The 15,891-nt window shown below is 46.3% G+C and overlaps 1 protein-coding gene across 1 annotated transcript; it reads right to left on the minus strand.

Moving 5' to 3' along the window:
* Positions 1-1,904: 1,904 nt before the first annotated feature.
* UCHL1 (ubiquitin C-terminal hydrolase L1) lies at positions 1,905-12,309 on the minus strand. Its single transcript, XM_083755097.1, has 9 exons — positions 12,112-12,309; positions 11,522-11,533; positions 9,827-9,955; positions 5,768-5,918; positions 5,497-5,582; positions 5,360-5,407; positions 3,810-3,879; positions 2,756-2,814; positions 1,905-2,352 (listed from the first exon to the last, which is right to left on the minus strand). Exons 1-9 carry the CDS (start codon positions 12,142-12,144, stop codon positions 2,266-2,268), a joined length of 675 nt encoding a protein of 224 aa, XP_083611223.1. The 5' UTR covers positions 12,145-12,309; the 3' UTR covers positions 1,905-2,265.
* Positions 12,310-15,891: the final 3,582 nt, after the last annotated feature.

The raw sequence follows: 15,891 nt of genomic DNA on the forward strand, positions 1-15,891 counted from the left end.
GGGTATAGGAATTCATTCTTTTTTCCTTCTTCAAAATATAGTCCGGCCCCCCACAAGGTCTGAGGCACAGTAGACCAGCCCCCTGCTGAAAAAGTCTGCTGAACTCTGGTAAGCAATCCTCAGCATCTCTTGGTAGTAAATGTGACCTTCCTCAGAAAGGCATATAGAGAGGCCTATATATTGTTGAAATACCTATGGAAGGTTGTGTGACCCATCTCAGCTCATGTTTACAGAACACATGACCCACCTTTCCATTCCTCCTACTCCTCTCACTGGAAGACAGATTTTGCCACGGCAACACCTTTGCTCCGCAAGAGTATATGACCCCCCATTAGCTGAGACTGGGGAAAGTTAACACTGTTGGATAGCCACAAAATCCCCAGCTTTCAATTTGCTGCTTACGAGTGCAAATAAATTTGGATTTGCATATCAGTTTATAGCAAAATTCACAGGGATGAGAAACTCCTGCCCCTTACAAGCGACAACTTTCCTATTGAGCCAATTCATTTTGTTCTGCATTTTTTCAAAATTCAGGAACTAGCCGGCTACAGCAGTTTCCTGGTATTCAAAGTGTTTTGTTATTGTGAAGTTTCTTACAAATTCAGATCTGGAACTGAAACCTACCATAGGTTCCAATTTTGTCCCAGGAAACAGGGAGCAAGAAACAGCTAGTTCTAAAAACTGTTAAAAGCATTCATTTATATTGTGTGGGGTTTTTTGTTGGCAGCTGCTTGGTATTTAGTTGGCTGTCTTCGCTCTTCTTTGTACTGTCTGTTCTGCTAAGTACAGATGGCATTTCCTTTTTGTTTCTGTAGCTTTTCCTCCTCAATGACGACACACGCTGGTTCCTTCCATGCACCAGCCTGTTGCCTGGTAGCAAAGGAGCCTATGATACAATTCAGTGCAATAGGTCACCTTGACACCTGTTGGCAGTCTACCTAGCAACAGCTTCGCAGCAGTGTTGTCATTTAGCAGAGACTGTACCAGTGTCCCTTTATGGCCTAGGGAGTCTTTCATGTGGCCATAGGCTTATGTTATTTTGCTGCCCATGCAAAAAACATTCCCCTCTTCCCTTCTGTGGTATAGGCAGCTACCTAGCTCCTATGAGGCCAGTTCACTTACACAAAGAGCAAGAAACAATCCATTCTTATCTCTTTTCCCCCCCAGGGCGTAGCAAAGGTACAAGCAAGGAGCCAATGTATCTTCGAGTAGCAGCAGCAGCAATAATTTTATTATTTATACCCCAGCCATCTGGCTAGGTTTCCCCAGATAGGCAGCTAGGTGATGGCAGTAGAGCATTTTCAGCAGCTTCCTGGGCAACTATTCTCCCTGCGGCAAGAGCGGAGTCTTCTGTGGCTCGAGACGTCCACCCTGCCATAGCCAGAAACAGGAAATTCTGTCCAAATTACAGGGACTAGAAAGCCAACACAGCCCAACTCACTTGGCAAAGTAGAAGCAGCATCTAAGACCCCTCCCATTTGGCATTCACAAAGTCTACCGGGCGTTTAGACTATGCCTGCCCTTCCTTGGGCCTCTGTTCTTGTTTGTTTACAGGGTGGCTCTTAAACAATGAGCATGCATCCCGATTTGCTGGCAGGGCCATTATGTGTCTTCCCATTAGGCATGTGTTCATCCTGCACACCAGTGCATTTTCCAATCACTTTCCTAACCTGGAGGCTTTTTATTATTATTATTAAAGCAGGCTTGTTCATGCTAGGACTAGGGAGAACTTTAATCCACATTAACTGTGCAAACTTAGTTTTGGAATGTGCTGGAATCCCACCAGTAAAACAGTGACAGCACGAAGACACCCCTAGCTAATATCTTACTTTATAAGTAGATCACCTTCCAACACCGGAGACGAAGATGGCCGTGCAAAAAAACCCAAAACCAAAACCTTCTGCTTTGGAATACCAAGAAGAGATTTATTTTTTGTGATTGACAAGAAGTCACAACAGCTTAAAAAGAAACTTTGGAGGCACACGTCCAAGGAAGCCCTATGAAGCGTTTAAACAAGTTGCAGTCAAGAAGGGACCCAACATATCTGAAGTGCCAAAGACTTGGAGCTAAACCTTTAAGACCAGCTCTGCTGAAGCTGCTGTGAGTAAGTGAGGGGGGAGGAACGAGGCTAGGATTAGCAGGACACTTTAAACGGAAGATCAAGAACAGCAGTGCTTTTGTTTTTTAAACACAAGTACTAAAGCACTAGGGGCCTGGATTGCTTTCTGTGAGGACCTACTATGGGGTCGCTCTAACTCCTGAACTTCAGGCAGACCTGCTCAGCGCCACAGCAGAAAAGCGGACCTCTCCTTGCTCACGTTCTGTGAACTGTCGACAGACCTTGGCAGCAGCCTGAAAAACAAAAAAACACAGGTAGTTATCCTACTGTTCTAAATGCATGAACGCAGAGCCTCAGTAGACCTGGCATCAAGTCAACCACATCCATGAACATTGTAGTTTTAGCCAGACATTATGTAGACAATCAGCATCTATACTTCTCCCCACTGAAGTTGTGAGCAAGGAGTAGCTATAAACAGCATTCTGATAGGATGCTGGGAATAGCAGAATCCATCTCGCTAGCTCCTTTTGAGAGTGCCCATCTCTAGGCACTGTGTCTTGCTCATCCCCATGTGGTTACAGAATGAGAAATACACAATAGCAAAATCTGGAATCTGCCAAGTAAGGAACGACAACACGGGCAGTGCAATCTAAAAGACTTGATTATGCCAGAAATTTCAATTATAAGAACGCTTACCTTCAGCATGGTGTCATCCGAACTCGCTCCATGATTTACAGGAAAAGGCATTCGTCCATCTGCAACCAAGTTTTAGATCAGGTTTATGACTTAACCACTTACTTAAAGCATGCTAAAGGTAAAGGTAAAGGTACCCTTGACCGTTAGGTCGTCATGGACGACTCTGGGGTTGCGGCACTCATCTCCCTTTACTGGCCGAGGGAGCCGGCGTACAGCTTCCGGGTCATGTGGCCAGCATGACTTAAGCCACTTCTGGCGAACCAGAGCAGTGCACGGAAACGCCGTTTACCTTCCCACCGGAGCGGTACCTGTTTATCTACTTGCACTTTGATGTGCTTTCGAACTGCTAGGTTGGCAGGAGCAGGGACCGAGTAACGGGAGCTCACCCTGTCGCAGGGATTCAAATTGCCAACCAGAACATCACTAGTATAGGAAGAAGCAACTTAGGCCATGCCCTTGTGGGGCTGCTTTTATTTGCTTCTGGACCTACTTTGCAGTAGCGTTGCAATGCTGGATCTCATCCCCTGGTTTTCTGCTTGCAACCCAAGCAGCTCCAGATGTTTCAGAAGAAGAACAGATTTACTGCAACCATTTATATAGTCTCTCTGCCCCACCCAATCTGCCACCCTCAAGATGTTCTGGATTCTAACCACTGGCCATGCTGGAGCTGGGTCCCAATAACTTCTGCAAGGGGCCAGGTTACAAAAGGCCCAATTTAAGGTTTAGTATTAGATTCTCACCCTACCTAGTGCTGCCTTCTTGAAATTCTTGCTATTGCAACTTTGCTCTCGAAGAAGATCAGTTGCCCCAGTGAAAGCGGTGGGACATGTTTTGGGGGAATGCAACAAACCGCTTCAGACAAGCCAACCCCTGAACTCCAATGGGAATCCTTGCCGATGTTATGCTCTTCTCCTAGGTAAGCCACAGGCTGTTTCTAGATAATGTGGGCAGAAGCTGGCTACCCCCAATTCAACTTTCCCCCCCACCCCGACCCAAGAGAATACCAATTTATTTTACTCGGTGTTATACTGGGGGAGGCAGCACACAAACCTACCCAGTTCATAGAGGTGTCCATCCACACTGGCAAAGAGAATGAAATGGAAGTTGACTTTGTCATCTTCAACCTATGGAGAAGGGTGCATAGGATGATCAACAAAGAAGAATATTTCAGCGACACTCTGCTTCCTGACTCTGCCCTTTTCGGTTCTCATAAATAACCTCTCTAACAACCACCACCCCCTTCCTTATGTTCCAAATATATACAAATAGACCACTACTGCCTTGTCATCTGGTGCTGCACAGTAAAAAGGGGTCATTGGGCTGACAAACCATAGGCTTTCTCCAGGATTACAGAATCCCAGACTTGCTGGCCAGTGTCTAAGTAGGAGTTGTAGACTATTTTTCTATTGCTGGCTTTGCTACCAGGAAGAGGACGGCCAGAGATTTTATTTTGGCTATTTGTATACAGCAGAATTACCCAAGTTTTTCCGTGTTCTAAAAACATGTGGAGGAAGGTATCTCTCAGGGACCATAGCAATGAAATATTATTGTTATTATTGTTAAATAATGTCCATAATGGAGAACACCTTAAGTAGCCTGAGGGTTTCAGGCACCAGCAGCCCCACTAAGCAATTTAACCAAATGACCCATTTAATAACACAGATGTGGGAACCACCTGCAAGTCCTCTAACACACATCTTGAAAAATGCTGGCCGCTGTGGCATATTCTACTCCAAGCACAGAGGTTTAGATGCACACCAGCAAGCAAGCTTTGCCTATGCAGTCAGTCTTTTTGGTAACACCACCTATTTTAGAAGCCAAGCTATTTAAAAGGACTATGGTTTTCCCAGTAGTGATGTATGGAAGTGAGAGCTGGACCATAAAGAAGGCTGATCGCCGAAGAATTGATGCTTTTGAATTATGGTGCTGGAGGAGACTCCTGAGAGTCCCATGAACTGCAAGAAGATCAAACCTCTCCATTCTGAAGGAAATCAGCCCTGAGTGCTCACTGGAAGGACAAATCCTGAAGCTGAGGCTCCAATACTTTGGCCACCTCATGAGAAGAGAAGACTCCCTGGAAAAGACCCTGATGTTGGGAAAGATGGAGGGCACAAGGAGAAGGGGACGACAGAGGACAAGATGGTTGGACAGTGTTGCTGAAGCTACCAGCATGAGTTTGACCAAACTGCGGGAGGCAGTGGAAGACAGGAGTGCTTGGCGTGCTCTGGTCCATGGGGTCACAAAGAGTCAGACACGACTAAAGGACTAAACAACGAAGCGCTGGGTGGAAAGGGACGGAGATTTCTGTGAAAATACCGGGGAGGGAAAGCCAAAACACTACGTACAGCTGGCTTCCGCTTCAATAATTCCACGATACATGGAGTGTGAAAAGCATCACTCTCAAGAGCTTGGCCTGCGCCAGAAAGCAATTTTGCCCTAACGGCTCCACTGCCCCACATATCCCATCCATCTTCACCATTTGAGATGGGAAGAGAAGAGTTTACATTACACGGGGCCTGTACTAATATACCCAACTATCCACCGCCAGTTCTTGGTACCAACGTTTTACCTCTGGAAGCCTATTTAAGTTCAAGAGAAATTTACCCGACATTGGCCTTCCTGTGCTACTGCATTGTGGGCTTCTTGAATGGCCTGCAGAGGACGGTAAAAAAAAACAAGGCATTTTTTTTTAAAAAAAGGCACCATTAAGAAGCTTCCACCCATGTTCCCATGTCATTTACCTTGTTGTTTTCAAGACGTTTTGCCCTCTCGTCAGGAGAGAGGTCAGCTGTTGCAGTGAGGAACTCCTTTAGTGCAGACCCTTCATCTGCCAAGAAATAAAAATTAGGGGGATGGCAGCAGAACACAGGATGTGTTCTGCAAGCGCAAGCCTTAGGTTGTCCAACGAATCAACTTCCCCCCTGCTTAAGCCAGCAGTTGCACAGGTTAGAGCCAATACCATCTCCTACCAATGGGTTTGTATCCCTTGGATGATGCTTCCCCCATACTTACCAAATAAAATTTTATCTTGGTTGTTGGCCACTGCATGTAGAAGGCCAATTGTTCCACAGGAATTACTGGCTGTCTGCTTCACAAAATAGACTTTGGAGCTCACTTCTTGGCCCTTCAATTCTTCCATCTGCTTTTTTCTGAAATTTTCATGCTACAAATGTGCAGGTATATTGGTCAGGTAACATTTTAATTTTTTCCCATACAATTTATATACTGCTTGGTGTGTTTTTTTTTTTTTAAAAAAAAACCTCTCAAAGCAAGTACAGTGGTACCTTGGTTCTCAAATGCCTTGGTTCCCAAATGCTGAAAACCTGGAAGTGTTCCAGTTTTCAAACATTTTTCAGAAGCCGAACGTCCGATGCAGTTGCTGGCTATTGTTTCCAGGGCGCCTGCACCAATCAGAAGCTGCGCCTTGGTTTTCGAACATTGACTTCCAGAACGCATTAAGTTTGGCACTTTTGTTTTTGCTATTTGTTTTGCTTTTTTGTGGCTTTTTCGGTTAATTTGCTTTTGTGACTGTGTGTAACCCAGTTCAGCTACTGATTAATTGTGTGACTGCGGAAATGGATAAAAGCCCCCCATCCAAATAATGGCTATCACCAGTGCAGGTAAGAATTTTGTTTAATTTTTATCCTCTACAATGCTGTCTTATTTATTTTTACAGTAAAGTACATTGATTATTAGGGGACGCGGGTGGTGCTGTGGGTAAAACCTCAGTGCCTAGGGCTTGCAGATTGTATGTTCGGCGGTTCGAATCCCCGCAGTGGGGTGAGCTCCCGTCTTTCGGTCCCAGCTCCTGCCCACCTAGCAGTTCGAAAGCACTCTTAAGTGCAAGTAGATAAATAGGTACCACTTTATAGCGGGAAGGTAAACGACGTTTCTGTGTGCTGCGCTGGTGCTGGCTCGCCAGAGCAGCTTCGTCACGCTGGCCACGTGACCTGGAAGTGTCTCCGGACAGCGCTGGCCCCTGGCCTCTTAAGTGAGATGGGCGCACAACTCTAGAGTCAGACACGACTGGCCCGTACAGGCAGGGGTTCTTTTACCTTTATACATTGATTATTGCTTTCATTTTAGGGATCAATGGTGTCGTTACGATAGTAAAATTCATGTTAAATTGCTGTTTTAGGGGTTGTTTGGAACAGAATAATCTGTTCTGCATTACTTTCTATGGAAAAGAGCTCCTTGGTTTTGGAATGCTTTGGTTTCGGAACGGACTTCTGGAATGGATTAAGTTTGATAACCAAGGTACCATTGTAAAAACAGTTAAAAACAACTAAAGCATTCAAATATTTCAGCAACAAGCTAAAAACAATTAAAACACATGTAACCGGTCTACATAACTGAGTAGGCTTGTCTAAAGAAAGATGTTTTTAATAGGTGCTGAAATAGATTACAGGGAAGGTACCTGCCTAATATTATTAGGCAGGGAGCTTCAAATTGTGGTTGCTGCCACACTGAAAGATCAAATGTATTATGTTGCATCTATTAACAGTGCCAGTTCCAAAGATTAAAGATGTTGAATGGACATTTTATGGGGTCAGGTGATCTTGCAGGTAAACTGATCCCAAACTGTTAAGTTGGCCCATGATAATAAACTTTCAGCAATCAGATGTTTTGCTTGCACTTGTTTTTATAAATGCATGCTGAGAGGATGAGAAACCAGTGTGCTTTAACAATTAAATAATAATAATCACAAGTCAGCCAAGAGCCCAAAGTGAGGCTGCTTCAAAATCTCAAGCATTTAGCAAGTGATGCATGCTATCTAGCTTATTACAAATGGTTTGTGGCAAATACCTACCACAGAAAAATCATACAATCCAATGGAACCAGTTCAGGGAAAGCGACTGAAGCATGCTTCAAATGAGCTACCGCTGGCAACATAACTTGGCCAAGTCATTATGTACATGCAGTTATAACCCTTAATCATTAATTCCCGTAAAGACTTCTAGTGCAATGCAGTTTCATAAATGTATTCATGAGCCCTGCTTACAGCCCACAGGCAAAAATTTCCAACTATCATGACATCACTTCCTAAATATGAAACTGCTTCAAGTAAATCTCCATAGATTCACCAGCCAGGGTAGATTTCCACGTCCCAGATTGAAAGAGCAGTGTCCCATTTTTCTGGGTATAACTCTGGGTCTCTTGAATGAGATACATTTCATGTTTCAGCCTTCAAACTGCTGTTGGAATACCTTAATTTTGATACCCTGCCCATCCCCTGTACAGTGGTACCTCGGGTTAAATACTTAATTTGTTCCAGAGGTCCGTTCTTAACCTGAAACTGTTCTTAACCTGAAGCACCACTTTAGCTAATGGGGCCTCCTGCTACCGCTGCACCGCCGGAGCAAGATTTCTGTTCTCACCCTGAAGCAAAGTTCTTAACCTGAAGCACTATTTCTGGGTTAGCGGAGTCTGTAACCTGAAGCGTATGTAACCCGAGGTACCACTGTACATACATTGGCGTGCATTCCTTACGTGTAGATTCTGCTTGAAATATACTGCTCAAAATAGCTACAAAATAGGAGGGCAGGACTCGAACCAATGGCTTCAAGTTGCAAGAAAGGAGATTCCGACTAAACATCTGGATAAACGTTCTGACAGTAAGAGCTGTTCAGCAGTGGAACAGGCTCCCACGAGAGGTGGTGGGCTCTCCTTCCTTGGAGGTTTTTAAGCAGAGGCTGGATGGCCATCTGTCATGGATGCTTGAGCTGAGATTCCAGCATTGCAGGGGGTTGGACTAGATGACCCTTGGGGTCCCTTCCAACTCTAAGATTCCATGATTCTATATCAAATACCTTCACCTTCCAACATAAGACCATTTTACAACAGGGGGGGAACCCTCAAGAGGTGCACAATAAACAGAAGAAGAACAAGGGAATAAAAGAACTCAAAAGAGAAATGCAGAGAACAAAGTAGATACAGTAGTACCTCAGGTTAAGTACTTAATTCGTTCCAGAGGTCCATTCATAAACTGAAACTATTCTTAACCTGAAGCACCACTTTAGCTAATAGGGCCTCCTGCTGCTGCCGCGCCGCCAGAGCACGATTTCTGTTCTCACCCTGAAGCAAAGTTCTTAACCTGAAGCACTATTTTGGGGTTAACAGAGACTGTAACCTGAAGCGTATGTAACCTGAGGTACCACTGTACAAATATCCAAAGCCGGCCCTTTAAGAATCCCATCAGTAGTAAGAATCCCACAGCACAGAATTCTAGATGCAGCTGTTACTGGAAAGGTAGAGTCCTCAATGGACTTTTAGTCCTTCCCATCATCATTCTCTTCAAGAATGACGATGCTTTTTTCACCCAACCCTCAGAATTCTTTACTTAGAGAAGCTCTTTCATTACAAATCCACCTGTTCTAGTTTTTCCTACCAAGATGAAGTCATCGTAAGCAAGGCTGCGTTTCTAGAGATGGGCCACAGCCAATCCAGACACATCATCACAAGAGATCTCATTCTAATGACTGCTCCTTGTTTTCAGAGGCCTCAAACCTTCACGTTAGAAAGCTGCCGATTCATAGTGGCAGCCACTGCACAGGCATCCACAGTTATTTAAATTGCAATGAGGATTCACAATTTGCAGGTCAGTAAAGGAGGAGACAGATCAACGGTCCTAGACCACGTTTGTATAAGTTTTGGAAAGCAGGCAGAGCGACCCAAACCTTGATCTGCTGCACTGAAAGCACAAGCTAAGTGCCGCTTGTGCCCGAAAGCTCAGACAAGCAGACACTAGGGCTAGCAGTCACTTCCCAAAATGGGACATTTCCGGGAGCTGAGTTGGGATAGCTACGAATCTGCTGGATCCTAAGCCTATTAGCTGCAGGAATCCTACAGGACATGGCAAAACAGCAGACTTTTCCTGGCCACAAGGCCTGGTTGTGCTCAGCATCCCAATTCAAAACATTAACTCTGCTCATTCACTATCGCAGTTGAGGATTATTACCATCCTTTGCACGCCAACAGCATAATATAGAAAGCAGAGAGATTTTCCAGAGTTCTTTGCCTGCCAAGCAGCAGGTTTCACCTCCCTGCCCTTGCTCGACTTCAGTTACTCACCTGAGCAGTAAGGGGAAAGAGTAACAGCAGAGCGCAAGCTGGGGTGGGTACAGCATTCAAGGCATCCTCCTCAAACCCCAGCACATCCACAAACCTCCAGCCAGGGGCAACTCCGAGGCGGGACAGCACCTGCCGGGTTAAGAGAGGCACAATACCAGGGAGAGAATCAACCTCAACATGACACCCTAGCGCTCTGCATCATCAATCTGGAGTAGAAAAAAACCATTCCCCTGTCCCTGTACAGTCAGGTTAGTCCTGGCACCCCGAAGATAGGAGCTGGAGTCCAGCTCCTATCATCCAAAAACCCATTGGCTAGGGATGGGGGTGCCGCCCATCATCTCCTTAAAGGTACCATGCCTAATATTAAAAGTTGCCTTTTGTCCGTAGTGGAAAGCCCCCCCCCCCCAAAGTAATCATCACTTTAGGTATGCTAAGGAGGGCAGTCAGTGCACATTAAGCAAGACTGTTGTTGTATCTGGAGAGGGGGGGGGAGACATTAGAGCTGTGGTTCCCCACATGGGGTACATGCCCCACATGGGGGCAATTATTTGGGGAGAGAATTCAAGAATGAGTTATTAACAGTGAATGGATCATTAGGTTTCCTCCACGTGAATAGTTCACTTTTTGAAGTGAGGTTACAGGGAACCAGACAGAGGGCCTTCTCGGTAGTGGCACCCACCCTGTGGAACACCCTCCCTTCAGATGTCAAGGAAATAAGCAGCTATCCTATCTTTAAAAGACATCTGAAGGCAGCCCTGTTTAGGGAAGTTTTTAATATTTAATGCTGTATTGTTTTTAACACTTCATTGGGAGCCGCCCAGAGTTGCTGGGGAAACTCAGCCAGATGGGTGGGGTATAAATAATAAATTATTATTATTATATGTCAGGGAGTGGGTCAGGATTTTAGAGATGCTTAGGTGGGGCATGGCCAAAAAAAAAGGTTGGGAACCATTGCATTAGAGGCATCTATGACTCAGCCTCAAGATCCAGTTTCCGCATCTCAACTTCTATTCTACAATAGATGTTGCTGCATCCCTGACGACGTGGAGCGCCTGAGCATACGCAGAGTGCCTCAGCCGTTTCCTAAAGACTTGGAAGCTGACTCTTTGGTACAGTACATCAGGCCAACAACATTTACGCAAACCACCAAAGCTTCCCCATTCCACAGGAATACTAAATAGGGTCCAGGAATAGCACCCACGTGGCAAGACGAGGTCTCCGAATAAATCCTCCAGATTCAGAGATGCCCCTAGGACCTTCTGCATGGCTTATAATGGAATCAGGCTCAAAGCCTGCAGGGAAGTGGGCAGAGGAAGGGTCTCAGAGGCAGGAGGGGGGATGTCCCCTCCCGACTCTCTTCCTAAGGGCCCCTTGCCCAGCCGTGACACAGCACAAAACGCGGGGCTGCAGCGCCACCTGCCGCCCATTCCACGAACAACCTGCCCATCATGACTTGATGTGGGAGCCCCGGGCCCCCTAACCTGTTTCCCCTTCCCTTTGGCCTAAATATGCCCACGAGCAACGTCAGTAAGGATCCAGGATGCGAGTTATGTCTCTAAGCTATGCTCTAGGGTTCCAGGCGTTCAAGCCTCCCGATGAGTTAACTGAATGAATGAATTGAAATGGAGGCTTAAGGAAACGCCCAGCCAAGAGGAGCTGCGCCTTATTCCTCCCCAGGTCTCCGCGGCCACTCACTTTGTTCAGCATCTGAAAGACAAAAGCGGGAGAAAGATGAAGGGAAGGGAGCTTAGCCTGTCTCTGGGCGGGGCCCGCCTCCCATCTTGTGTCTGGATCGCGGAATCGGCGAAGAGAAGGAAAAGAGTATCCTTTGCCCACGCTTCCATTCCGATTTTATTTTTTAATACCAGACAGACTGCTGGCCGCCTTTATCCCTCCCCTCTAGGGCATCTCAAAAATGCCCATGGGTAAGAAACTGCATGCGCCTGGAGAAGCCAGCCATGTACAGTGGTACCTCGGGTTACGGACGCTTCAGATTACAGACTCCGCTAACCCAGAATAGTACCTCGGGTTAAGAACTTTGCTTCGGGATGAGAACAGAAATCGTGCAGCAGCGGCAACAGGAGGCCCCATTAGCTAAAATGATGCTTCAGGTTAAGAACAGTTTCAGGTTAAGAACAGACCTCCGGAACGAATTAAATACTTAACCCGGGGTACCACTGTATAGGGCAGGGCACGCCTTGGGGCGGAGGACCCACACCCCACTCCCCATCATGCATGCATGCTTCTCCCCCCGCCCCCCATCTAGCCCTAGATTTCCCCTTCACCTCCGGGTTGATCTCCATGGGCTGCCACGCCATTGTCTCGATCCTGCAAACCTGCCCGGCCGAACTGCGCCCAAACCTGCAAGGAACCGTGCGCCCCGGAAAAAAAAAACACACACGCCTGCCTCCCGCCCTCCGCTCTATATATATCGCCACCGGGCGGACTCACTGCAAGGCAGGAGGAGGGGGGGAGGAAGGAGCTGGGGCAAGAGGCGAGCCCGGAGAAAGGCGCTTTCCCCCGACTTGCAGCAATGGTACGTTTCCGCCCTCTTTCTCCACCCCCACCCCACCCCCAGCTCCCCAAGGTGCGCAAACCAGCCGCGAGTGGGAGATAGGCGTGGTCGCGCCCCCCTCCCCAGGGTTTAGTACGATCCTCAGGTCGCCTGATCTCGCTGGGTCGGGGTTGCTTGCAAAAAAATGCACGCGGGGCTTTCGCCGAGACTGGAACCCCTGCAAATGGACGGGCGTATGCAAGCGGTGGTGCAAAGGCGAGCCTTTAGCAACGCGAACCAGCTGCATTATTCTCCGACGTCGCAATCCAGCAACCGGGGAAAGTGATCTTTTTTCCCCGCTACTGTTTGCAAGGGGCGAGGGGGGTGGGATTGTCCGGAGATGCGCCCACTTTGAATCGCGCCCTAGCAAATAATACATTTCTTTTTTGCTTGTTTCCCCGGACGCCTAGCAAGCCCTGCCAAGTCGCTGTTGCAAATTCGGCTTGCTATTCCTTGGGGATAAAAGGTTTATTTTGCTTTGCAGGGATCCTGCTTCTTTTAACAGGTGTGTGACGAGCGGAAATTCAAGAGGGTGGGGCTTTGATCTCATCCATGAGTAAAAGCGTGATCTGTCTAAATTTTTGCATTTTTTCTCTCCAGTGAATCTGGTGAACTGCAGGTCGTTTTATTGCTGTTTAAATTGCAACGTTGCCTTCAATCCCGATGAAAAAAGCATTGCTTTTTGCTGTTTTGCCTTTCTCACTAAAACATGACTTGGCAGAATTGACATTGTTCAGAAACAGTAGTTATTTGAAGCCTCACAGGCCTTGTTCTCATTTGTTGCTGAAGTTACTTAGGGTAGATAAAAGGACCTTAGAACTTTGTTCAGCTCCGTCCTTATTTCAATTTCCATGTCTGCTTGCTTTTTTAAAAAAGCAAGCATTCTGATGTGGGTAACACATATCTGACACACTGCTGCAGGGATTCTTGCTGTTACTAATCTTAAATGATCCTTACTAGGGAAAATAAATGCTGTTATCATGAGTGTGATTCCCAGTTTGAATTTTTTCTTCCAAAATCTAATGATTCATATACCAGAGCAAATGTTGAGGAAACGGCAGATAATAAACCAGTTTATTTAGGATTCTGGAAAAGCAGAATCACTAAAGAAAAAAGGTTTTAAGGAATGGAAAGAAGAGGGATTGGGTGTCCCAGCTATTGAAGCATGAATGCACTAGTCATTTCTACATTGGTTTGAATACAAATATGTTTATTTTAGGTCAGGGGAAAGAGTAAAAACAGACTTGAGATAATTGTGGGTACCAAAGAAAGGAAGGGGGGAAATGCTATAATGGATCAAACCAAATTATCAATGCTTGTTTAACAGTGTGGGAGAAATTTAAAAACTAACTAGCGCTGGATATATTCCTAGTAGCATCTGTATTATCAGATGAAAGATTCGACCATGAGGTCAAATTAGCTAATTTTTTTAAAGTGGAAAAAATGAGGTTTAAATACCTGGTGGAGAATCCCAAATACAAAGGCCTGAACAAGCAGTAAGTGTCAGTTTCTACAGATAAGAACCTACTTGAATAAGAAAGAACAAGGATACAATAAAAATAGAGAACACACTGGCTTTGAGAACCTAGTAGAGAAAATGGAAAGGGGAAAATACAGTGGTACCTCGGGTTAAGAACTTAATTTGTTCTGGAGGTCCATTTTTAACCTGAAACTGTTCTTAACCTGAAGCACCACTTTAGCTAATGGGGCCTCCCGCTGCCGCTGCGCGATTTCTGTTCTCATCCTGAAGCAAAGTTCTTAACCCGAGGTACTATTTCCGGGTTAGCGGAGTCTGTAACCTGAAGCGTCTGTAACCTGAAGCGTCTGTAACCCGAGGTACCACTGTACTCTCTAAGCCAGTGGTTTCCAATCCTTTCCCCCCCCCCGCCCCCCATGGATCACTTGAAAATTGGGCATGAGTAGGTAAACTAAGGCCTGGGGGCCGGATCCAGCCCAATTGCTTTCTAAATCCCGCCCAATCAGCATGTTTTTACATGAGTAGAATGTCCTTTTACTTAAAATGCATCTCTGGGTTATTTGTAGGGCCTGCCTGGTATTTTTACATGAGTAGAATGTGTGCTTTTATTTAAAATGTATCTCTGGGTTATCTGTGGGGCATGGGAATTTGTTCTCCCCCCCCCCCTTCAAAATATAGTCCAGCCCCCCACAAGGTTTGAGGGACTGGACCAACCATCTGCTGAAAAAGTTTGCCGACCCCTGGTCTTGGGAGACCACTTAAATCCCTTTTCTGCCTCGTCCTACCCTCCTATCAAAGTTGCCTGGGGTCAAGTCGGAAAAATCCTGCCATGGGGGGCAGGGAGACGCAGCGCCCCATCAATAAAAATACATAGCAAGCAGGTTCTGACCCTCCCTCTAACAAAAGGCCTCTCCCCCCCCCCACAAAAATCCTGGCTACACCCATGGATCTGGCCCATCAAACTCAAAAGCTTCCCTTCCCCTGGTCTAGGTAATCTGGTGATACTTGTTCACCCCTGGGTAGCAACATATTCCCCTTATCCAGGATCCTGCTGTGTTCAATGGGGCTTATTCCTAGGTTAACGTGCATATGACTGCAATCTAAGCCTACTTCTGAATGAGATCTTTTCCTTTTCAGATATCCCTGTTGGTGGGGGCCAGGTACTATCTTTTTTCTCATATTCATTAATGGCCATGGTATGTATGCAATGGCTCCTAAACCTGCTCCTTGTCCCTTGTGAACCCAGCTACGCTAGGGTTGAAGAGTTGGCCGGGACCATGGAGATCAACCTTTGAGACAGCCTTTGAGATCAGGATTATAGGCAGTATTTGGTGGAATAAGTTCATGAGCAGAGCAACTTCCACTTCTGCAATGGGACTTTCCTTCCTCTCTTCCAACCCTGCACTGTCCCTGAATCTGGGTTTGGGGGAACCCGTACAAAGGATTTAGGCAGATCACAGGGGGAAGAGAGGGAGGAAAGTCCCATTGTGGTCCACTCATGCAATTATTTAATTGAATATCACCCCATGTCTGCATGTCGAGCTGCTGTTAAAAGCACAGCTACAGTGGCCGCTTGAGAAAACTACTTGGGCAGAAGGTGGAATCTTTTAAAATCATAGGCCACCCACAACCAGTAGCATTTGGTAGGGGGAGGCACTTAGCATATCTCCCAGTGCTGACATCACTGTGGCTTACAAGAAGGTAGAGGAGGAAGGAGGAAGGTTGATGTGAACACACTGGCATGAGCACCAGTTTGCACTGCGCCAACCTTACTCAACTCTGCCAGCACCAGCCATGTCAGTAGTGGGAGGTCATGTAAGTGCCAGGGCCTTACCCTGCCAACAGTGCTAGCTGCAACCCAACATGGAAACCCTATGCATAATCCTACTAAATCTAGGCGGTTTAATAGCAGTATTAGGCTAGCAAGATCTTGTGAGATCTTCCTGAAATCTCACAAGATCTCATGAGCTCTGTAAGATCTTGGCAAGAGCTCAGTGAGATCTCACCAGAATCTGCCATTGCTGCTGCCAGGCA

Source organism: Podarcis gaigeae (genome assembly GCF_964106915.1).
Source record: "Podarcis gaigeae genome assembly, chromosome: 9".
NCBI lineage: Eukaryota > Metazoa > Chordata > Lepidosauria > Squamata > Lacertidae > Podarcis > Podarcis gaigeae.

Bases quoted from the DNA above. Each gene is read 5' to 3' on its own strand.
- UCHL1 (XM_083755097.1), bottom strand. From the start codon at position 12,144: ATGGCGTGGCAGCCCATGGAGATCAACCCGGAG. The intron at 5,408-5,496 runs GTAAATGACATG...CGTCCTCTGCAG, and splicing joins AACGTCTTGAAAACAACAAG to GCCATTCAAGAAGCCCACAA. The intron at 2,353-2,755 runs GTAAGCGTTCTT...TTTGTTTTTCAG, and splicing joins CGGATGACACCATGCTGAAG to GCTGCTGCCAAGGTCTGTCG.